Consider the following 25,478-nt stretch of genomic DNA (forward strand, 5'->3'; position numbering starts at 1 on the left):
ATTATATTCCTGTATACGTTTTTGCTTGTTTTCTTTTGTTTGTCTTAAACGTATGATTTTAAAATGTTTTGTCTTTTACTTTGCATATTTGTAATGTATCTGTATTGTTTGTTTTGACTGTGGACCCCAGGAAGAGTAGCTGTTGCCTTGTGTAATGGCTAATGGGGATCCTAATAAACTAAACTAAACTAAACACCTGGCATTTCAAGTGATAAAACACAATCTGATTGCAATCTGATCACAGAAAACGCATGTTAACGCCAGGTGTAAATGGCCTCTTTGACATCCTGCTTTGATGTCAAGGTTTCCGTGTCCCTGATCGTCTCTCCATTTCTCTGAATATCTCTCCAAAGCTTACTCTCACCACCTTCCTTGTTGTGGACTGGATGGCAGGGTAAGTGTTTTATGATGTTGGTGATGATGATGACGACAATGACATAATACATCATTGTTTTATTCAGGCAATTTCTCACTTGTCTTTGTCATTACAGGTGGATGATACATCTGTTATTTATTCGTCAATTAAAATCAGAGGACTTGGCGAGACAACAAACAATATTGTGAATAACGATGATTGTGTGTATAGTGAGATAAAAGTGTAGAGAAATATCTGAAAAATGTAATTGTGTGAGATAATGATATCATAGCCTAATGGCAATCTGACTTTTTCTTTATTAGACTAAATTGCGTGTATCTATGGCCAAATGTGTTTTTATATGACCATGAATAAGAACTCATCATAGTCGCACACGAAACACATTTTGGAGGGTAACTGCAGTCTATTCTGTGCAGAAGGGCGGCTGCTCTCTGTAGCCATCTGCTGCTGCTTGTCTCAAAGCAGTCTACGCGTGTCGTGGCCACGAGCTGGTAAAAACAGACCACAGACAGCCGCAGGTTTCAGACGAAACCCTGTTTCCCTGTCCCTCGTGACGGTGAATAATTCACCCATTGAAATAGTACAGGAGTACAAGTACCTGGGAATTATATTATTGACAGTAAACCAGTGGTGTATAAAGTACTCGAAAACCATACTTAAGTAAAAGTAAAGATATCTTCCCAGAAAAAGACTTTGGTAAAAGTCAAAGTCACTCATTAGAATATTACTTGAGTAAAAGTCTTAAAGTACTTGATATTTTCTGTACTTAAGTATCAAAAGTAATTTTCTGATATTAAATGTACTTAAGTATTGAAAGTAAAAAGTGAAGTAAAATGCTGGAAAAAAAAAATCAAGCAAAAGACATGCCTGGGCTAGAGTGGAAGTCCATTTCTTCTTCTTGACTTTTATAGCCGCTGGCAAACAACGTTATGTTGCATTACAGCCACCAAATGGAATGGCGTGTGTGGATCGTGATTAACGTAACTTGCAAACTAGGAGCACTGATTTGCCAAACCTGATTGCTTGCAGGCTACGCAATTTCTTCTGATTTTACTTTGTAACTAAGATGCTTGGGGGAAATGTAGTGGAGTAAAAGTATAAATTTTATTTGGGAAATGTAGTGGAGTAAAAGTGAAAGTTGACGGAAATATAAATACTTAAGTAAATTACAGATACTCAGAGAAAATACTTAAGTACAGTACTTAAGTATTTATACTTAGTTACATTACACCACTGCAGTAAACTAACATGGAATGCCAATACCAATGCCAGGTCTGCAAAGGCTCAACAACGTCTCTACTTCCTACGGAAACGTAGAAGTTTTAAAGTGGACAGAACTTTGCAGATACTGTTCTATAAGACCTGCATCCAGAGTGTGCTGACCTTCTGTATTCAGTGTTGGGGTGGAGCACTAAGTGTACAGAACAAGAATCAATTAGACAGGGTTGCCCAATTGGGAGGTAAGATAACCGGGGTACCAATGTGCAATATTACCAACATGTCAGACCAGTACACCAGGAAATTGGCACAAAATATTCTAGCTGATTCACAGCACCCTCTATGGTCTGAGTATGCATTCTTACCTTCAGGGCGAAGGTACTGTATGCCTAAGATGAGAATGAAACGAGGCATTACGTCCTTCGTTCCACGCAGCATTCAGCTGCTTAACAAGTCTTAATTTCTTTCTTTCTTTTTTGGTTTGATCTTTTAGCCCTTATTGATCATGCACCTAGTGCTTTTTGATTGGTCATGAAGCGTGATGCTTTTTTATGATGTATGTATATTATGCTCATGTTTTGTATTATATGTGTGTGTGCCTGCCTGCCTGTCTGTCATGTTCATGTTTTTGGGCTCTCTCTGTGCAGAGCAAATTCCCTGAGGGGCAATAATGGTTTCATTCATTCATTCATGTACGGATTCGACTCGGGCTACAGATTCGGCTCGCCCTACCGGATGTGCTCAGCTCGGGGTCCACAACAGGGTTTAACCCTAACCCTAACCCTAACCCTAAATCCTAAATCCTAACCCTAACCCTGACCCTGATTCATATTTTTTATGTCTATCATGTCTGATAACATCAGTAGTTTAGCGTTAGCCTGTTAGCTAATCTAAAGATGTTGGCCATTTTGCCCACGTTAATCCCACCACGTGCCCGACATACAGCCAATCACAATGCGTGCCCGTGACTGCCCGAGCTGAAATTGGACCCGAGCCGAAATTGCACCAACACCGGCACTATTAGGCCTGTTAGTATATTGAATATTGTGCGGAACCCATTGTATATTTTCCTAAGTAGGTCCCTCTCTTTTGCACTCAACCAGGGAAGAAATATGCAAATAAGCCATAGATGTTTAGATTTGGTTGTTATTTTGATATTTCTTCTGATGAGTTGAAACAAAATTCTTCATTTTAATTCCAGTGGATTTTGTTTTTATGTAGGCTACTGTATTTATTTATTTTATTTTTTATTTTATTTTTTTATCTGGATAACTGAATCTACACATACATGTATTAAAATTAAATTGATGCAGCGGTCATTTTGCATTGTTTTCACGGCTGACTAATTAGTACACTTTGTAGGCAAGGCTACATTGTTTTTCAGTAAACCTGAGTTTGCAGCTACATTTCAAATCCATCAAATGCAATGTTGCATTGTGTCAGTGGTTCCCAACCTTAGGGTTGCGACCCTAAGTGGGGTCGCCTGGTATTCAAATAGGGTCGCCTGCAATTTCTAAACAAACAAACAAACAAACAAACCCCCCCCCCCCAGACACAATTTAATACTACCAAAGATGATTAGGGTCACTTGCGATTTATTTTATTTTATTTATTTTAGTTCTGAGTTTAAAGCATAAAGTGATCATCTGTAAGATTTCAGCTTTGTTCTCTTGGGTAACACCTATGGCAAAGTGAAAGTGAAAATAAAAACAGTTTTGCTGAGCAGAGCCCCCTAGCTGTGAAACCACATCATCAAAATTGCATGCCCTCACTGATGTCTATATTGTTTCGTATGATCCCCCCGCCCACGCTTCAAACAGGAAGTTGACCCTGCAATGCATGAGGTGAGGAAAATGCCATAAGCTTTACCTAGTTTTCATCATAAGGACATAAAATGGTCATAACTAATATAAACCTTTGATGATGAAGCACGGAGGAGAAACGAGCGCGGCAGCAAAAGCTGAAAACCCTGAAATTTAAGCTGAAATGAAACGGTTGCACATAAATTAGGAAAATGACATAAATAAACATAATTTTGATTCTTTCAGGGGGGGGGGTCCTGTTGGGGCGGTGGGCCACTGATGATGTCATGGCAGACATTCGAATATTCGTGGAAAACCTCAACAGAATATTCAAATGTGTGTGTGTGTGTGGGGGGGGGGGGGGAGCCCTACATAATACAGAAGATAAAATATCTTAATAATAATAATAATATATTAAGGATGCACTACCTTTGAGACCCAATTTCCTCCTTAGCGGACTAAAACAAATGGCCTATTTGAGTTGGCATCACCTACATTTCTTTTTTAATTCATTACAGGGTTTATAACCTATGTTTTAGGCTTATCTTAACTTATCCTGGCAAAACGTTGTACACCTACTCATAAACAACAGCACAGGAGAGAAATGGATTGGTTGGGATTTCCTACAGCTTTTCGCTTCATGGTTGAGAGTCCACAGGCTTGATCTTGATGTGGATGCCGTTGAGCGAGTGAAGCACCAGACCAGGAACGATCTTGGGTTTCCTAGTGGGGTCCTCGATCAGCTGATATCTCCTCAGTGTCTCGGCTATCATCACTTTCATCTCATTCATGGCAAAAGTCTGACCGATGCAGTTCCTAAGGGAGGAAAACAAAATGAAACAATGATGTGAGGAACATGAGGACCAATTAAGTTGGTCACATGGTGTCAGGTGTGGACAAACCTGGGGCCAGCAGAGAATGGCACAAAGGCATATGGTGACCTTTTTGAAGCGTTCTCTGGCAGGAAACGGAGTGGGTCAAAGACCTTTGAGGATAGAAGATGAAGATGGAAGATAAAAACACAAAACAAAACAGAGACACACTGTTGTGGTATACAAGTCCTGCAGTCTGCCGTTTTGTCTGACTTAAAGCAATCAATAAGTGCCGCCACAACAACATGTTTACATTTTGTACGTTTTATTCATTCATAGATCATTTACTGAACTGAACACAGTCCAGTACTGTTTGACACCGAGCAGCTCCAACAGTGGTTAACCTTCAACAATTGGAGGGTAACCACCTTGCTCACTGGCACCTCATTGACACCCCAATATTCGCCAAGATTGGAATTAACACCCTCCAGTGTTGTCCATCTTCTACCATCTTCTACCTTCTATCTTCTGAGATCACTTACATGAGGGTTCTCCCAGACAGTTGCATTCCTATGAATCCCAAACACACTGGCTCCAATGATACAACCTAAAAAAAAATATATATATATTTTGAGTTAGTCTTGTATTATGTATGTATATAGGTATATTATTATGTTTGGATTATGAAATTCATTAATACACAGGACAAGATGTTCCCATGTGTTATTCATGACAAAATGTCAATATTTCAAAACCTTTGCTAATGCTTGATATGTAGTACAAGGCTGTCAGTTAATATATTATTATTATTATTATTATTATTATTATTATTATTATTATTATTATTATTATTATTATTATTATTATTATTATTATTATATTTATTTGTATCACTATACTGCAATAGAAACCTATAGGGCATAGGCAACCGTCTTTGAAAACAATGATAAACATTTTGCAAAACACAATGCTCACATTATAATTATCTTAAAAAACAAAACAAAAAACAAAACAAAAAACATTATGATTATACTCTGAGCATCATGTTTTGTAAAACGTTTGTCATAGTTTTCAAAGAGTCACGTATGTCGCGACTATCGCGGAGTGGTGTTAACAGATGGGCGGAGCAGATGGCGAAGTTATGGTTTCTACTTACGCAAAACATGTTATTTGGGCTCAGGGTTCAAAATACCTATTCTTTTAATATTTTATCTGTAACTAACAGTGTTGGGCAAGTTACTGAAAATTGGTAATTAGTTACAGTTACTTCTCTCAAAAAGTAATTTAATTACTTTAAAGTAAAGTAACTTTTGCATTACTTTTAAAAGTCTGCTGAGATTGTTATTAATGCACACATTATGTTAGTGTTGCTGTGCCACAGTGTGGCATTGAACATTCACTTATTGGGGAGGCTTATAGCCTATCAAGGTCATTAGCCTCTGGGGCTTATAGCCTATCAAGGTCATTAGCCTCTGGGGCTTATAGTCTATCAAGGTCATTAGCCTCTGGGGCTCTGGCTGCAGCTGCAGCTCTCTCCCCGGACTAGGTATGAGGATCAGAAACCGGATAATCCTCTTGAAATTGTTCGTTATTTTCATGTCCTAAAGTAACTAGTAACTAGCCCAGTTACTATTTGAATAACTGTAACTGAGTTACTAAATTTGAAAAGTAATTTGTTAGATTACTAGTTACTGCAAGAAGTAGTTAAGTTACAGTAACTAGTAACTCCCAACACTGGTAACTAATGGGTAAAAGGTTATGAAGGGTGCCATTGTCACTTTCTAATGAATCAAATCCATATGACCTGCAGGCACACTCCTTCCATCAAAGAAGGTCATGGGTTGGGTTGTTCTTCGCATCATTCCTGATCCAGGAGGGTAAAGACGGAGAGATTCTTTGACACACATTGTGGTGTATGGAATGTTATTGAGATCCTCCCTAAAAAGAAAAGATATACACCATATCAGTATTGGTAAACACATTCATTGATATACTTAAAGGGATAGTTCGGTATTTTGAACCCTGGGCCCAAACAACATGTTTTCCGTCATGGTCCCTACTAGTAGAAACCTGCTCCGCCCATCCGGTAACAACTGGTTGCCGCCTCCGCATAGTGTTTTGCAAAACGTTTATCATATATTTTTCAAAGACTGTCGCATATATGCCCCTATAAACCTATAGCCCAGTGATACTTACCTTGCGGCCAGAGGAGGGTGCCACATGTGGCCCGCGGGCGCCCCCTGTGGGGCCCGCGATGGAATTGCAATTTATTTATTTTATTTTTTTACAGTGCACCTGAACGCAACATGCAAGATACCCGCTGAATAAGTGTCCAAATGTTCATGTCATTCTGGCCAATACTCCACTTCTGTTATAGCATTTCAGTCTGGGATATGGAATATCTTTCAATAATCTATGATTTAGCTGCTAAATTGTCAAATACCGCCATCCGCTCACTACCCAGGCACTTATGTATGTACTTAACCAACTTAACCTAACTAACTATCCGGCGTGCACAACATTGTCAGACTAAACTCCAACTGACACCGCAAAAACCTACAATCTGCTACAGAAAAATTTATATTGTTTTTTTATTAACTGGCCGTGGCCCCTGGCCTTCTATCATTTCACGAAAGTGGCCCCCGGTCAAAGCAAGTTGAGTATCCCTGCTATAGCCTATGGTTTATGCTGCAGTAGGGTGAGATGGCAGCCAGGAAGTTACCAGACTGATGGAGCAGGTAGCTAGTGAAGTTATGGTTTCTGCTAATAGGAAGTATGACGGAAAACATGTTATTTGGGCCCAGGGTTCAAAATACCGAACTATCCATTTAATATAAATCTGACACAAACCAGCATGCACAGATGGCCACTGACTTCTACAGTATGGGGATAGTTTTAATGCAGTGGCCTACCATTCTATGGTGTCCTTGCCATCCAGGGCGTGGACGATCTCCTCCCTGCAGATCTGCTGGTGTTCTGGGTTGCAGGCCAGACAGTACAGGATGAAAGTCATGCCACTGGCTGTGGTGTCATGGCCCTCAAACATGAAGGTGTCCACCTCTGCTCGTATATCCTCATCTGACAGACTCTGTTGATTTTCATCCTGATAGTGTAATAAGAGGAAAATAAAAAATAACCTAACATACTGTTTGTTAATGTAATGCTAATAATGATATTAATAAACTTATTTGTAAAGCACAGTTGCACAAGACACTACAATGTGCCTCACATAAAACAGAAAAAACATGCACACACCACAACTATTTAAAATGATATTAAAAAAGAGAGAAAGAAAGAAAGAAAGAAAGAAAGAAAGAAAGAAAGAAAGAAAGAAAGAAAGAAAGAAAGAACACCTGTTACATCTATATTTAGCGGAAGAAAATTAATGTTCTGTCTCATATCCTAACAGCAGTTTTTAAATCAATGATACGGCACAGTGGAAGCCAATGCAGTGATCGAATAACTGCTGGTGTAATATGTATGGTTTTCTTTGTATTAGTCAGAAGACTGTGAGCTGTAACACCAGTAACCAGAGGCATCAATGTAGCCTATCCATAAGACCTTATAAACTGCAACTGACAGTCTAAGTTAGTTCTGGTTAATGTCTAGAGTAGACAGATTGTCTGATTTATTTTCTCCCCCCTTTTCCTGCTCTCTCCTCTCTCACACTCTAAAGCATGCCACTCATTCTACTCTAAAGCATGGCATCCCCTCCTTTCCCTGTTCTCTCCACATACTCTCTCTCATACTCCCCCTGCTCTCCCTCCCCACCTCCTCCCCTTCCTGAACTCCGCCCCCACTGTTCTAAAGCATGGCATCCATTCTATTCTAAAGCATGGCACCCATTAATTTTCTCTTTCCCCCTTCCCCTGCTCCTTCCCCACCTCTCCCTGTTCTCTCCTCCCCCACATTTCCCATTCCGCCCCAGCTCCTCCCTTTCCATGCTCTCTCCTCCCCCACATCCCCCGCTCTCCCCCTCCCTTCTCCTGCTCTCTCTTCTTTCTCCCTTCCCCTGCTCCTTCCCCTCCCCCTCTCCTCCACAACTTTTCTCATTCCCTGCCACTTCCTGCTCTCTCCTCTCTCACATTCCCCCTGCTCTCCCTCCCCTGCACCCTCCCCACCTCCTCCCTTTCCTGATCTCTCCTCCCCCACTGTTCCCCCACTATTCTAAAGCATGGCACCCATTCTACCCTAAAGCGTGGCACCCATTCTATCCTATCTTTCCATATTTTCTGTATTTCTCTATCATATGATTGTTCGATGTGTTATTATTACTACTGTAATTTGCTGCTGTTGTGTCAGCTAGCCCTCCTTTCCCTGTTCTCTCCATATACTCTCTCATACTCCCCCTGCTCTCCCTCCCCACCTCCTCCCCTTCCCGAACTCCCCCCCCCCACACTATTCTAAAGCATGGCATCCATCCTATTTTAAAGCATGGCACCCATTATCTTTCTTTCCACCTTCCCCTGCTCCTTCCCCACCTCTCCTTCTCTGTTCTCTCCTCCCCCACATTTCCCATTCTCTCCCCACCTCCTCCCTCTCCCTGCTCTCTCCTCCCCCGCTCTCCCTCCCCCTCCCCTGCTCTCTCCTCTTTCCCCCTTCTCCTGCTCCTTCCCCACCTCCTATACTCCCCAACATTTCCCATTCCCTCCCCACCTCATCACTTTCCTGCTCTCTCCTCTCTCACATTCCCCCTGCTCTCCCTCCCTTCTCCTGCTCTCTCCTCTGCTCTCTCCTATATTTCTATATTTTCTATATTTCTTTATCAATTGTTCAATGTGTTATCATTACTACTGTAATTTGCTACTGTTGTGTCAGCTAGAATTAGCTAGACATATTTTCTGTGAAGCCCTCTGGGACATGCTTGTGAATTAGGGCTATACAAATAAACTTGACTTGAAACTTGACTTGACAGTGATGTATTCTCTTTTTCCACCACATGCAGGGGCAAGGCTAAACCCAAGTCAACTCAGTTTGTGTTTACTCGCCTATTTTCAGATCAACTGTATCAGTCAATAAGAGAAAACACATGGCCTAGTTTACCCAGCTCTGTATTTACCACTACACCCCGACTAACCGAAATGCACTTTCAAATTCAGTAGTCAATAGCCTACATGCATTTTTAGGTAGTGAGTATAGTTGTAGAAAATTGCTCTCTCCTTAATAACTGTGTGTAATCTTAATAAGGAGTAACAACCGTATTTAGTTGCAGTTAGTGGCATTTAGCCCAAAAGGCAAGACACATTTCTTAGTCAAAAATGCCCTCTAGAGGCCATCTCACAAAACATCTCACTATTAAGAAAATATGATGCTTATTTATGAGTATGACTGAATAGACACCGTCATAATGCAGAGTGGCTCCTCTCCACTATCATTACATTCATTGAATGTCAAAAATATGGTGGACTGGTTTGGGGTTGTGTTGACATAACGTACCCTTGCACAGAGAAGGATGTCCAGAAAGTCTAAGCTTCTTTTGGCTTGTATCTGGTCCAGCTCCTTCTCTTCCTTCAGTGCTTCTCTCCTCTGTCTTATGACTTCCTCTACCAAACAATGCATCATGGAAGAATACACATGAGTATTACTGTACATTACTCACTATAATCGTGTAACACAAATATGTCAATAGGTTTACAGCACCCTGTCGCTTAAGGTGGTCTATCAGATCAGCAAAAGTTATTGTATGTGTAATGAATTATAGTGTTGTATATGGTGTATGTTGCAATATACATTATGTATATAATTAAGCAATATAGCATGAGAGCAAGTGTGTTGTGGCGAATATATCCCGCTGATAAGCTGTTATCCCACGAGGCCGCAGGCCGAGTGGGATAACAGCTTATCAGCGGGATATATTCCACAACACCACGCAGCTCGAGTGCTATATTGCTTTTATAAAACGGTTTCCAAGTATAATAATATAATAATAATAATACTATAAGTCCGACTGGCATGGTATTCTGATAGAGTCAGTTGAAACACTACTGTAAGGCGGGACCGCAAGAACGTGCGGGTGATTTGATTGGATCGTTCTGGAGACTGAAGTTGACATTGGCCAATCCTGGCGCTTGCTGAGAAGCTGAGAGCTTTCTGGAAACCCCGACAGGCAGCTCGAGCGCAGCGCTGCATTCTCAGCGCTTGCTGAGAAGCTGAGTGCTTTCTGCAAAGCCCGACACCAACTAACGTTACGGGGTTAAATGCGGGGTTAAATGCGGGGTTAACAGCCTTTTTTTTGCAAAGAAGACATTAGCCCGCATCTATTCTTGTACAAAACATAATTTTCTGCGAAGTATTAGTAAAGTTATAAGCGAAGATCGATTCACAAGGATCTGACAGCTGTCTCCGCCATTTGTTTTTTTTGAGGTAACCAAAGGCTTTTAGTAAGAGAGTTGCCATGGCAACCAATAACCCATGGCCATGGGTTATTGGACTCGGTTACTGGATTTATACAATGGCTGTGAACCAATCAGATTGCTTGATTTGAGAGAGCCGTTTTATAATGTATAATATATGGTGTACTGTGCATGATGTATATTGTAATATACATTATGTATAGAATTGTTGTGTACATTGTATAAATTCTTAGATGCATTGGTACATCACAAGTTAATATCAAAGCATTGGGTTATTGGGGTAATATTGGAATGTATTATTAGGAATAAGTATTGATAGGGATATGTGGGTTGATTTATGATATTGTGTGTGTATGGGTAAGTTTGTATACGTACGTGTATATATATACATATGTATGTGTATACATGAGCGTGTGTGGAGGAGCGTGGGAGTTGGTATATGCATGTATAAATTTGTTTATGAATGATTTGGGGGCAGGACTCGATAAGCCTAGGCTTCTTCCGGCCCCTTTTCAAACAGTTCGCCTTTTCTTTATTTTGGAGTTTACGTATTTTCCTTTTGATGAAGTCTATTGGACTGTTATGTTTACTGGTTTTTTCATTTTATGTATTGTTTTAACGGTTTGAAATAAATAATTTCAAGCAATCAATCAAAAAAGCATCAGTGAGTTTTACCTGTATGACTGTGAGCCACCTTTACTGCCTTCCTATATCTGAAGCCATGCGGGCTGAGGTGGAAAATTATATCGCTGTGGTACGGAAAGGTCCTGAACCGCAGGAAAGTCAGATAACTGAGATCATAAACAGCTTTGATGTATGCACTTGTTCCGCTGAAATGAGAAGACAACTTTAAATTAAATGTTTAAATTATCTGCACTTACAACTGACACAGGTGAAGTAATTGACTGACCCCTCCGTCTGACAGTTGCTGTTGCAGCTGAAGGCACATTTCATGATGCTGTCCAGTGTCATGAGGCTGACATGTTCGAATAACTCAAACGACACATTGGTTTTGGCGTAACCCTCCCATTTGTCCTGGAAATAGTGAGAAAACAGAAGTGATCTCTCTGCAGGAGCTGAACAAAACAAATACCCACAAATATCTCTATTCTCACACACTGATTTGCTCAACCAACTCTGTTCACAAATACATCTACACTGTAATGCCAGCAGTGTAGCCGCTTTCACACCGGCCTTGAAAGCCATACATGTTACGGAATATGTCATCCGTAATGAAAGCGGGGTGGTGAATAATTGTGTTTCCGCCTCCACCTGAAAGCGTAGGAGTGATGACACGGAACGGTGCGAATGGTCAGTTCATTCATAAAAAAAATTACAGGTGATACCACCTCGCACAGCAGCATGACTGCAACAGTGGCGCCAGGAGGAATGCTCCATGCCTACAGTTTATGAGTAAGTAGGTTAGGCTATTTATGCTCAAACGATGTTGACATCAGTAGGTAACATTAACGGATATAATAATAAGCTTCAGAGGACTTCTCAGGCGTGCATCTGTCTGTGGCAGATCATCATACAGTAGCCTAGGCTACACTAACCTATGAAAATATTCATTTAGGCTAGGAGGAGCTGGGTGGAAATGCCTCCCCTCGCCTCATTTCAATCCGGGAGAGGGGGATGTATCCTGTAAGCGCACCCCGGGGCGGGAATATGGCAGGGCTGCTTGGCAGCTCTGTGTGAAAACAATTTCTGTGGCAAGGCTGCTGGTGTTGCGGGCCTTCTGAATGGCAATATTGTGCGATCTGTGTGTGAAAGTGGCTTCTGTCTCTCTGTCTCTCTGTCTCTCTGTCCTTCGCGTGGTCAGATCGACTTCAAACTTTGGAGTGCGCTAAGGGGGACCTGATGATGAGCAGTGCCCTGTTTTCGTGCAATTCGGCAAAGTGCCACCTCCTGGCAACAAAAAATGCGGTTTATCTCAAGAACCGTTCGTCCGATTTACTTCAAACTTCCGGACTGCGCTTGCTGGAGTGCGCTGCCATTTCACGCAATTTGGACTTATGCATATTCATAGTGCCACCTATACTGGCAACAAAAAGCGGTTTATCTCAAGAACCATTTGTCCGATCGACTTCAAACTTGGCGGGTGAGTTGCTGGGAACCCGAGAAAACCCCATAAACTTTGTGCAATTCAACCAGTAAGATCACAGCTTTCACGTATGCCCAGGACTGTCCGTCTGATCGACTTCTGTATGTCTGTCCTTCGCGTATCTCCAGAAGCGTTTGTTGGATCCACTTCAAACTTGGGGAGTGTGCTTAGGGGGACCTGATGGAGAGCAGTGTGGTGGGAAGCACCCACGGGGTGGTGCATGGGGGGAACGGGCACTGCACTAGTGTAATTATACTAATACTTCTAACTATTATTATTATAACTCGTATAACAACATACAATATATATTTTCATGAACATACCAGCATAGTTTTGGTCGAATCTGACATCAGTTTTACATATGGCTTCAAAACACGATAATGGAAACCTGGGGTCAGGAGCTTTCTGTTGCGAAACCACTTCTGGCCTTTTGACACCAGCAAACCATCTCCTAAAGAGAGAATAATATATGTATGGTATGCGTACATGTATTCATCATAATATACACAACAGTTCTCCCATATAGATAGAGGTTTAAATAAACAACTCCCTAATAGAGGGTATGCACCAATGTCATTTTCCCACTGGAACACGCCCCCTCAATCACGACTGAGCAGCAAAACATGGGCAAAACATTCAGCAGGTTCCTCCCTGTTGTTAGAGGGCAGCAGTTCTCGTTTATCGAAGCTGATTACGGCATTCAAGCCCCCCCCCCCACATTTTTTTTATCCCATTTTTATCCCCCATTTGTGCTGATTTTAATTTATTTATCCTGGTTGCTGCTCCACCCTCTGCCGATCACGCTATTCCAACGAGTTCCCCTCTCTCTTCGAACAGGCGCCCCGAACGACCAGAGAAGGCACCACTTCAGAGACCAAGATATTGCATGTTTTTGGTGAGGGGTTCCTATATGAAGGAAACCCCCACGGGGCACGGGGAGAACATGCAAACTCCACACAAAAAGACCCTTTTGACGACCCCACCCGGGCGGTGGGCACCCGAGGACATGTGGACGGGCACGCACTCCTTCAGCGCTCACAGCGTCCCAGGTGGGAATCGAACACAGGACCTTCTAGCTGTGAGGCGACAGAGCGACCACTGCGCCACCGTGCCCCCCACGGCATTCAAGCTTATCGTTCCTGCCACTCAATGGGCGTGACCCTGCAGTGACTTCACGTGCATACCCTCTGTAGAAAAGGCTCCAAAGTTGGAGTGTAAATATTATTGCCAGGTGGTTTATATGTATGTATGTCTGATTATGTGCTGATAAGTATCTGTTCTGATCCGACCCACGTGACGGGCTTTTGATCTTGCTTAATTGGCATCACGAGTTATGTAGAAATTAGTGTGAGCGTCGTCAGTCGAGCGCAGTCAATTTGGGTGTCAGTCGTCGTCAAAGTTGGGCAGTCATTTCGTTGGTATTTTCATCACAAGGCAAGTTGTGCGTGCATGAAAAAAACCCACAACTGTTCAAAGATATCCCTGACTCACCACCTGTATATGTTGTTGCAAATACCAGTAAAGAAGGACGGAAACAGCATCCTCTCTCAGCTCTTTCTTACTCATACCCGGAGGCTTTAAGTGGTGTCCTGGCCGGCACACCGGCGTGAACTTGGTTACCAAACCCCTGACTAGCACCTAGTCCCTTGTTCTCTCCACTACATTTGATGGTCCTTCGAGCCGGATAACCACTGGGTTTACGTCAGAGATGGATCTCACACCCTCTATAGGTTGCGTACATACAGTAGGCTACAGTATATATAGTATGAAAACGGCATGCATTCTTACCAATCCATGGTACAAGAAATTTATATGCAAACTCATCTTTTGGCTCTATTGAGAAATGAAAAAGTGGTTAGAGAATTGCCTTTGGTTATACAAACGCACGCGCACGCACGCACGCACGTGCACACACACACACACACACACACACACAAACACAAACGCACGCACGCACGCACGCACGCACGCACGCACGCACGCCACACACACACACACACACACACACACACACACACACACACACACACCTGTTGATGCCAGTACTGTTTTAACATAATCTGGGTGGTGGATATTGAGGAATGAGACAAAAGGACCGAGCCACAGTGGAAAAGCCAGAGGGTATTGTTCTCCCCATCTCAGCAAATTGTGAAAATCTTGTCCATCTTGTTTCAACTGCCAGAGAAAAGAGAACACTTATTTACCATTTACTTTGGCTACTAGAGATGCACTCTTTTTTTTAAATAAAATCTATTTCCTTATTCGATTAATTGGTCATATTAAAGGGACACTCCGCCAATTTTCAAGTTGTGGACCAGTAATGTCATTCATGCACAAATGACATCACTGGTCCACAACTTTACTCAAATCAACTCTCAATAACTGTCAACTTAAATGAACGACTTCAAACCTGTTTACAGTTTTCTGATGTACTACTGATGGTCTAATGATACAAATCTGGTTGAAAATCGGCAGAGTGTCCCTTTAAGGATCAATTAATCGATGAATCATAAAAAAACAGCTTTTGACATACAAAATAGAAAATACAAAATGCAGGGTTTTACACCTGTCTTGAGGCCGACCCAACAAGTTGATCAACCAACTAAGCTTCCTGCATTAGCTGTAATTGTGCTTGTGGACGTGACATATTTCAACATTGTATTGCAATGTTTACAGGAATACTGTTGTCTTTTTGTGTGTAATTCTCCCACACTGGACTTTCTGCCTGCTAGCTTGGCTTTCTTCTTCCTCTGTATGAGCAGTGAAAATAAAATGTCGCCTTTGTGGTGTTAAATCATTGCAGCAAAGAAAATAGAAATGAGAAAATAGCCTACATTGTTGATTAATAGTTTTAACATATAGTTTGATGATCAAATTATTAACGATCGATTGTCGATTAATCATTAACATCCCTAGTAGCTACCTCTCAACTATTTATGCATGATTCTATCTTCCGTCTCTACACACATGTACTACGTAAATTCATATTTATCATCCACAGAACACTTCACCACTCATGTACATATTGTATATATTTACTCGATTTGATTTGATTGCACTTGCAACTTTGTGATTGTCTTTAGTTATCTTCCTACTTCTTATCTCTGTATATTGATACAGAGACCGCTACGCTGCATACAGACACTAAGACAAATTCCTCATATGTAACTTGCATACTGTGGCAATAAAAGTTATTCTGATTCTGATTCTGATTCTGAAATACTATAAAATTAAGTGCTGCAGGCATTTGGTATGAAATCCATCATATTGCATTTTGTTACCACATTATTGCATATTTGTGATTGAATTACCTGGTGGGCATGTCCAAGAAGCCAGTGTCCTGGTGGTCCTGGAAAAGGTTCAAGATTCCGAAGCAATTCCCTTCTTTTGATGAGCAGGACAATTAATTTAAAGACAAGAAGTGCTAAACAAAGTAGTGCAAACAAGTGACGCATGCCACTAAAATCTGGGACAAACTGTGTTGCTTTCTCCACAGTTTCAGCAAATTCCATTCCGATTAGATGTATAATCATCTTCACGCTTTTTCAAGAGAAGTGAAAAGCTCTTTGCACACAAAGGTGATCTTCCTCGTAACAAGTGCACTAGCACTTTATATCTAGTTATATCAGGAAGCGAGCAGGGAGGATCACCTCTGACCCCTCTCATCCCGGGAACCCTCTCTTCCAAAAACTCCCCTCAGGAAGACGGTTCCGGGCCGTCAAAACCAGAACCACACGCCACTTGAACAGCTTTTTCCCAAGAGCTGTTACTCTCCTGAACAAGCAAAGCAGATAGTTATGACCCCCCCACCCTCCCCGCTGCATGTGCACTCCCTCTATAAAGCACTTTATCTCAGTCCCTGCTGGTTTTACTCTTTTTAGGTTGTGACTTTTTTTAATTACTTGGGTAGTTGTTTTAATCGTACTTTTAAATACACCTTGCCATTCTGGACCACGTATAGTTTTTATCATGTCCTGAGTGTGTTTTTTGTCTCGTTTGAGCTGTGCTGTTATGCCAGAATGAATTCCTGTGTATCCTTGTGATGCATTTGGCGAATAAAGTGATTCTGATTCTGATTCTGATTCTGATCCTGATAGTCAGTTTGCCTATGTGCTCAGGCAATATGCATATTTACTATTTGTATGCACAATTGGCAGTGTGTGATGAGAAAGACAATATTGACTTTAGCTTGACTTCGGACTTCGGACTTCGAACCCTTAGGAAATCAGCCTGGGGTTCAAAATAAATGTTTTCACGATTTTAAATCCTAAGACTATACGAGGAATCAGCGTGACGTCACAACAAATCACCGCAAAACACCTGGAACCGCGGCAGTTAACTATGAGTTGTGCCAAACAAATGTTAATATCTCAAAAACTATAGATGACATCGCTTATATTTTGACATCCTGAGTGAGAGCAGATGTAGCTCAAGAGTCTGATGTATAATATATGCATGTCGTGTTAAAGTTGTGTGAACTGTTGAAATTTTTTAAATGTACACCGCACAGCTGGGGCTAGAGTGAGCACTCAAAGCTAGCTCCATAGGGTTCCATTGCAGTTTCCACCCAGAAATGCGGTTTGTTTACCAAAATGCTGCTCGGTTGATCCCTTGTATAGGCCTCCCCCAGACAAAGCTTGGTAAAAGGCATCCCCCTTGCTCAATGCTGGATGCCTATGGGATCATGATTATGTTATTTGATTGTGCCAAGATAGCCTGATATTGCTGTCAGACTAACGTAATCCTATTATGTAAAGTAGTAAACTCTTTTCATAACATGCTGTTGGAAGCCTTGTATCCGAGAACGAATCATGAGTGTTGTGGGTGGGCCTGCTTTCTGGGGGCAGTGATGCTCATGCAGAACATATGAATCACTTAGAAACAAACATAACCTGTTAACCCTTGTACCCCAATAATGCAAAATCCTAAATTTACCACTGGGGTCCATCTGATGGACCTTAAGGGTAATACTGTAATAATTTATAAATATTAATTAATTTTTTTTAATTTGATTGTTTATAATTAATTGGTAACTTCATCCCTATTACCTCATACCAACATTTCATACCTATTCGAATTTTAACCCCTCAAATGCCAGTGTACAGTAAGTACAGTAAAAATAAAAAAGTACAATAAAAAGACAAAAAGTGCATTTCTTTCCTTCCCATAAAGTCAAACTGGATTTCCCCTGGGGGGATTATCATGGCTTGGGATATGTCAAAGATTGGCAGCAACATTTATTCTAATCACTCTTTAGTTTTTCAAGAAATGTACATTTGCAAATGAAATCCTCAATTTACCATTAGTCCATCTGATGGACCGTCATATTTATAATGTATTCATTTATGAATATACATTTTTATTTTTTTATTTTTTATTGTTTATAATTCATTGGTAACTTCCTCCCTAATACCTCATATCAACATTTCATACTTACTCAGAATTTTCACCCCTCAAATGCCAGTGTACAGTAAGTACAGTACAATGAAAAACGACATACAAACACAAAAAGTGAATTATTTTCCTTCCCATAAAGGCAAACTGGATTTGTGTCTGATATTATGGGCAGGTTGGGGTGTTTTACAAAAGTCACCACTGCAAGATGCCTAGTGTCAAAGATTGGCAGGATACATCTTAGAATGAAGTCACAATACCTATGACATCACTAGCCTATGACATAATCAGTGATGTCATAAGATGATTTTGGTCAATAATGATGTCACTGATGACATTACTGATGATTTCACAGACATTGTGACATCATCAGTGGGTTTTCATATTTTCTTTTGTAAAAATATTTTTCATATTTTGAGCCAAAAATCCAAAAAGCGCATGTTTTGGACTACCAGCCATTTCCCCCAAAACACACAAATGAGCTTTAAGTCCAGCATCCATCCTGGTCTAAAGGCTTCAAATCAGTAGTGTGGACTGTCAAATTCAGTTTTCTAATATTTTCCCATCTTTGGCATAGGAATCAGTTTTTTTTACATTTCATGTAAACTGTATGGAATTGATTGCTATGCCAAAACTGGGGGAATATGGGGAAATAGCCAAACACAGTAGAAACTACAATTTTAACCCCTTGAGGTGAGATGTGTAACATCAAGGAAATAATGATTTTTTGGAAAATTAGCTGGGAGTCAAAAATCTTTTTTTGTTTTTGTGCAAAATTAACATTGAAACAAATGGGACAACTATGCAATGGACTTTGAGACCATGTAACTCCCACAAATTTTCTACCAACTCCAAGGTTAGATATTAAGGTCAAATTTCAAGGTATTTGGTCCAGGATGCCCGCTGAAACAAATGAAATAAATTAATTTTGTAAAAATTTGCTGGGAGTACCAATAAAGTGTTTATAATGAAAGTCAATGGGTCCATCTGATGGACTAATGGTAAATTTAGGTGTAATTTCAAAACAAGGTCTTTGGATGGTAGAAAGATGATAGATATGATTGATTTTTGTAAAATACCCCCCAAAAAATACCTAGCCTTAATTTCAGACCATTTACTCAAAAAATGTCCAAACGGCCCATACGCGAATGTAAGAAATATCCATCAGATGGACCAGTGGGGTAAAAGCAAAAGGTTGAAAATGAGTCTGGTGTGATTTATGGGTTCCCGGAGATCTTGATTTAGCTGATATTTCTTTCCTTCAATAAATAGAAAACGGATAAAACAAAACAAATGAATAAACCTTCACAAAATACATGTATTCGTATTACAGGGCTGTACTCGAATATCCGGGCATTCGAATACTCGTTCATAAAGCAGACATTTGAATAAATTAGGCCACGCGAAGCATGGAGGATAAACGAGCGCGGCAGCAAAACCCTACATAAGCTGAAATGAAACAGGTGCACATAAATGAGGAAAATGACATAAATAAACATCATTTTGATTCTTTCAGGGGATGGGGGGTCCCGTTGGGGCGGTGGGCCACTGATGATGTCATGGCAGACATTCGAATATTCGTGGAAAACCTCAACAGAATATTCAAATGTGTGTGTGTGTGTGTGTGTGTGTGTACATAATACAGAGGATAAAATATCTTAATAATAATAATAATATATTAATGATGCACTACCTTTGAGACCCAATTTCCTCCTTAGAGGACTAAAACAAATGGCCTATTTGAGTTGGCATCACCTACATTTCTTTTAAATTCATTACATGGTCCAACCTATGTTTTAGGCTTATCTTAACATATCCTGGCAAAACGTTGTACACCTAGTCATAAACAACAGCACAGGAGAGAAATGGATTGGTTGGGATTTCCTACAGCTTTTCGCTTCATGGTTGAGAGTCCACAGGCTTGATCTTGATGTGGATGCCGTTGAGTGAGTGAAGCACCAGCCCAGGAACGATCTTGGGTTTCCTAGTGGGGTCCTCGATCAGCTGATATCTCCTCAGTATCTCGGCTATCATTACTTTCATCTCATTCATGGCAAAAGTCTGACCAATGCAGTTCCTAAGGGCAGAAAACAAAATTAAACAATGATGTGAGGAACATGAGGACCAATTAATTTATTCGACGTTTATGCAAATTCAATAAGAAAAAAAATGACGAAGAAAAACAAATTAATAGCCTAAACCTTCTCAAAAATACACACATTGATTCATATTACACAGGATAAAATAACATTCAACATAATCATCCGCCTTTGAGGCCTAATCTTCTCAAGAGAGGACTAAAACTAAAAATGTATTCCAGCTGTTACACTATATACATTTCTTATTGATCTGGATCAAACCTTATATAGGGTCCAACCTATCTTTAATGCTAATTCATGACAAAACAGCTTTTGTCAGTGAAGATGGTGCTGGACCTTAAATGCCCATAGACTAGCCGTGAGAATCGGACTGTCTGCCTGGTTCTCTAAAATAGTAGTTGAGTCATATGTACCGCTTTCAGACAGACACGGTTCTGGTTCTGGCTCTGGCTCCGTTCTGGAGTCTCAGAACCTTGGTGCTTTCTGGCGAACCAGCCCGCGTTCACACCAGTTTAAGCAGAACCAAAGTGGGAGGACATTATTCGGTAGTCCTTCTTCCGTTTTTTAAGTGTATGAATTATTTGGTCTGGCGTTCGAGTGAACCCAGCCTTGGCCATGTCTTCCGAAAGTTTGGCATACAGCTTGCTCTTTCTTGTACTGCTTTCTAGCTTTTCTTGAAATTTGGTAGATGCCCAAATCGCCACTAGACATTTGGTTTCCTCAGCAGACCACTGGAAATTATTTTTCTCCATGTTGTCGCTGCCTTCTTCTCCTTCCCGCTCATCTTCACAGCCTAGAATAAGACACGCCTACTGATGATGTCACGGTTCGCAAGGAAAAAACAACTCTTTCTTGGTTCCGCTGAGAACTAACTTTTCAGGTTCCAAACAAATTATTTTTTCGGTCTGAATGCGCCGGCCGGTTCAAATTTGAGTTCGGGAACCGGTAAACCGGCACGGAGCCCTGCCGGTATGAAAGCCATAACAGTGTCAGGTGGGTGTGGACAGTAGCCAGTGAGAATCTGACTGTCTGCCTGGTTCTCTAAAATAGCGGTTGAGTCACATGGTGTCAGGTGTGGACAGTAGCCAGTGAGAATCTGACTGTCTGCCTGGTTCTCTAAAATAGCGGTTGAGTCACATGGTGTCAGGTGTGGACAGTTAGTAGCCAGTGAGAATCTGACTGTCTGCCTGGTTCTCTAAAGTAGTGGTTGAGTCACATGGTGTCAGGTGTGGACAGTTAGTAGCCAGTGAGAATCTGACTGTCTGCCTGGTTCTCTAAAATAGCGGTTGAGTCACATGGTGTCAGGTGTGGACAAACCTGGGGCCAGCAGAGAATGGCACAAAGGCATATGGTGACCTTTTTGAAGCGTTTTCTGGCAGGAAACGGAGTGGGTCAAAGACCTTTGATGATAGAAGATGAAGATAGAAGATAAAAACACAAAACAAAACAGAGACACACCGTTGTGGTATACAAGTCCTGCAGTCTGCCGGTTTTGTCTGACTTAAAGCAATCAATAATTGCCACCACAACAACATGTTTACATTTTGTACGTTTTATTCATTCATGGATCATTTACTGAACTGGTCAGGTTCACATACTGAACCTGACCCATGAACACAGTCCAGTACTGTTTGACACTGAGCAGCTCCAACAGTGGTTAACCTTCAACAATTGGAGGTTAACCACCTTGCTCACTGGCACCTCATTGACACCGCAATATTTGCCAAGATTGGAATTAACACCCTCTTCTACCACCACCCACTAAGATCACTTACATGAGGGTTCTCCCAGACAGTTGCATTCCTATGAATCCCAAACACACTGACTCCAATGATACAACCTAAAAAAGAATATATATATATTTTGAGTTAGTCTTGTATTATGTATGTATAGTGTTGGAGAAAAATATAAGTAAAAATATAAGTTCCATTGGCATTACTGTCCAGAAAACAGTCCTAAGATCTATTAGGTTTGTCACTTTCTAATGAATCAAATCCATATGACCTGCAGGCACACTCCTTCCATCAAAGAAGGTCATGGGTTGGGTTGTTCTTCGCAATATTCCTGCTGCAGGAGGGTAAAGACGGAGAGATTCTTTTACACACATTGTGGTATATGGAATGTTACTGAGATCCTCCCTAAAAAGAAAATAGATACACCATATCAGTATTGGTAAACACATTCATTGATATACTTAAAGGAGAATTTCGGTTTTTTCGAACCTGGAGCCATCTCCTGCCATTAATTATGATTTGTCCACTCACCAGGCGATCCCCGCAGCGTATCTGGGCGTCCTAGCGTTGTTTTGATATCAATAGCGTCCAAGTCAGTCGTAAAGTGGAGTTGATTTGGGGCCAAGTGTGAGCCTGTATTTCCTGCATCTAAATAGCTATTTTTCTTCCCTTTTTCGCCAAATATCGCCGTAATCTGATCCGTCAACATCCAGCCGAGTGTTATTTCACCCCAGGCTGTTTCCTGGACTGCACAGGGATCAAATTACCTCAAACGTGATCTAGGTCACCAAGTCTCGTGAAGTCCCGCGATACTTTCCTGTCGACTGGCCAAATACAGGCAGGACGCTTTGCGGTCGTGGTTTTAGCGTAACCTATGTGGGGTTTGGTGTAACCTATGTGGGGTTTGGCATAACCTTCGTTATTTCGAATCCCACATACGTTACGCCAAACCCCACATAGGTTACGCTAAAACCACGACCGCAAAGCATCCTGCCTGTATTTGGCCAGTCGACAGGAAAGTATCGCGGGACTTCACGAGACTTGGTGACCTAGATCACGTTTGAGGTAATTTGATCCCTGTGCAGTCCAGGAAACAGCCTGGGGTGAAATAACACTCGGCTGGATGTTGACGGATCTGATTACGGCGATATGTGGCGAAAACGGGAAGAAAAATAGCTATTTAGATGCAGGAAATACAGGCTACCACTTGGCCCCAAATCAACTCCATTTTACGACTGACTTGGACGATATTGATCTCAAAACAACGCTAGGACGCCCAGAAACGCTGCAGACATCGCTAGGTGAGTGGCCAAATCATAATTAATGCCAGGAAATGGCTCCAGGTTCAAAAAAACCGAAATTCTCCTTTAAAGGTCCCATTCCGTGCAAAAGCTGTTTTTACTTCTAAATGCATATATGCTGCTGTCATCCCTCCCTGTAATGAGTGCCCACAACCTCAGAACTCTCAGAGTTGGATTTGTCCCTATCCAGCTTCCCCCTGCGGTCTCCTTCAAGCCACGCCCCCTTACACTCTGTTCTCCCAGACGGTTTCGTGTTACGTCACGCGGCTCCTTAAGCATACTGCGCGCGGTCTCTCTCACACAACCTACCTGCGCCATTTTCTCCATTGTTTGCCATAGCAAGCTCTTTCAGCGCGAGATTCATCATGGCCTGTTGGTCTGTGCTAACCATTTCAGCCCAGAATGTTTCAACAATCTGGGGCAGTACAATCAAGGTTTAGCCACAAAATTAACACTTCTAGCTGGAGCGACGCCAACTGTACGTGATCCAGCAACTGCGGAGGTGCATTCGGTAAGTCTAGGCATTTTGAGATGTCCTGTTTAGTGTAGCAACCGTTAACTCATTGAGTGCCAATGACGACTTTAGTCGTCAATTCATTTAGTGATGTAGAGTGCCATTGACGACTAAAGTCGTCAATTGCGTTTTTTGACGGGGGGATGTCGATCTAAGCCTCTTACATCGCGTCTTACAATATGGGAGCTATTGAATGTGTCTAACCTATTTTACAGAACCCTTAGGTGGCGACAGTGCTCTCCAGATTACAGAAATGTCAGGAATACAGCCTGAAAAAGCCGTGATCAAAGAGAAAGCGCTCATGCTGCAGCCCAGAGCCATGTAGATTGCTCTGGCTGCTGCTTGACGGTGCCTGCCAACAGCAATCAATCCGCGCACACAACTGGGCTCCTCTGCCTCTGTCTGTCTGTCTGCATATAGTTTCTCCACACGATTACCCACCAGAAAGGCAGCACCCGACCCCGAAGGGCCAAACCCTTACCTGCAGTCCCGTTTGGCATTTCCTTGTCGCGCTGTGAGCTGTCGCAGCGCTGTCGCGCTGTGAGCCGCTGTGAGCCGCACCGCCCGCAAAAACGGAGGCTCCGAAAATAGACTGGGTGCATGTGGGGAGGAGTTTGCAGCTGAGTGGGGGAGAGGGGGGTGGGGCACGCAGGCTCCACAGAACTACACCAGGTCACTACATCAGAAAATATTAGCTAGAGTCAGTGAATGTGCTTGAAATGCTGCATTTCACAAAAGGCGGAATAACTCAGCTTCTAATTTGAAAAGTGTCTTTTTGCTCAAAACAGCCTATCTTCTCCGGCTCATAACTAAAGAACGGAAAATGGGATCAATAAACTTTTTTTTGCAGATGATAGAAGAGAGTCTCCTTGTTCTTTTTGCGTGTTCGGTGTTTACATAGTAATATCACACAATATTCTGTGGGCCTCGAGAAATCACTGAAAATGCTCTGAAACTCTGGCACTGGGAGCGTCCGTTCTCCAAAAGTGGCTGGCACTCAATGAGTTAAGTTAGCGATAGCTCGTTGCTAAAGTTAGTTGTGGACACAACCTAGCGTGCTGGTCCATGGACGCTAATCTGATTGGCCGCTGGGAGCCTGGGGCGGGCTCTCGCCCAGCGAACTGTTAGTTCTGAATATATTATAGAAACAGACCATTCCTGCGAAGCGACGAGATGAGGAAGTGAGAACTCCGTCACAACAAACAGGGGTTGCTATATTTTCAACAAATTAATCCAGAATCATGTTTTATGGACCAGAGACACACGTTTTTAAGAGGTTACAGCTGCACGAATTGGGACCTTTAAAGCAGTGTTTCTCAAACTTTTTCAGACCAAGGACCACTTAAACCAATGAAAAAAACTTTGGGACCACCTAACTCCCAAAACATCCCCCAAAACAATAGGCCTACTACTTCAACTGTAAATTACAAATTACATGCTAATTAAATGACAAATAGCAGTACAATTAATCTAATTGTTGGCTTCCACAATTATGAAAACAAGATAACTGATTTAAAAAATATTATGTAATTTATTTTAGTTAGTCCATTTACCTTTTTTTTTTTACATTTATTTCTCCTGTTCAGTTCAAATATATTTAAAGTTCAAAGAAAGTTTTTTCAAGTTCAATAAATGCACAATGTTGCCAACGTCAAATAGGCTATCTTTTACCATCTTCAAGTTGCATTCAGTGATGTTTTTGTGTTCAAATAAGTGTTAAATGGCTCTATATTCTGACAGCAATTACTGAAATAGAGTGTTTGGTCAGTAAC

The 25,478-nt window shown here is 41.5% G+C and overlaps 1 protein-coding gene across 1 annotated transcript in view; it reads right to left on the reverse strand.

The window, feature by feature from the left end:
• Positions 1–4,034: 4,034 nt before the first annotated feature.
• The window catches only part of LOC310798916 (uncharacterized protein), a gene marked incomplete at both ends in the record, with an annotated part of 32,418 nt that continues 10,974 nt past the window's right edge, over positions 4,035–25,478 (reverse strand). Inside the window, 16 exons of the mRNA XM_083661474.1 lie at positions 4,035–4,212; positions 4,299–4,381; positions 4,751–4,815; positions 6,013–6,146; positions 7,121–7,311; positions 9,645–9,751; positions 11,237–11,391; positions 11,472–11,596; positions 12,989–13,116; positions 14,454–14,498; positions 14,696–14,840; positions 15,977–16,198; positions 19,977–20,136; positions 21,476–21,558; positions 21,934–21,998; positions 22,163–22,296. Of these exons, the coding sequence (XP_083517600.1) occupies positions 4,035–4,212; positions 4,299–4,381; positions 4,751–4,815; positions 6,013–6,146; positions 7,121–7,311; positions 9,645–9,751; positions 11,237–11,391; positions 11,472–11,596; positions 12,989–13,116; positions 14,454–14,498; positions 14,696–14,840; positions 15,977–16,198; positions 19,977–20,136; positions 21,476–21,558; positions 21,934–21,998; positions 22,163–22,296 (2,020 nt within the window). The remainder of the gene's footprint in view (positions 4,213–4,298; positions 4,382–4,750; positions 4,816–6,012; positions 6,147–7,120; positions 7,312–9,644; positions 9,752–11,236; positions 11,392–11,471; positions 11,597–12,988; positions 13,117–14,453; positions 14,499–14,695; positions 14,841–15,976; positions 16,199–19,976; positions 20,137–21,475; positions 21,559–21,933; positions 21,999–22,162; positions 22,297–25,478) is intronic.

This window comes from Poromitra crassiceps, assembly GCF_964638095.1.
Source record: "Poromitra crassiceps genome assembly, chromosome: 26".
In the NCBI taxonomy this organism is placed as follows: Eukaryota; Metazoa; Chordata; class Actinopteri; order Beryciformes; family Melamphaidae; genus Poromitra; species Poromitra crassiceps.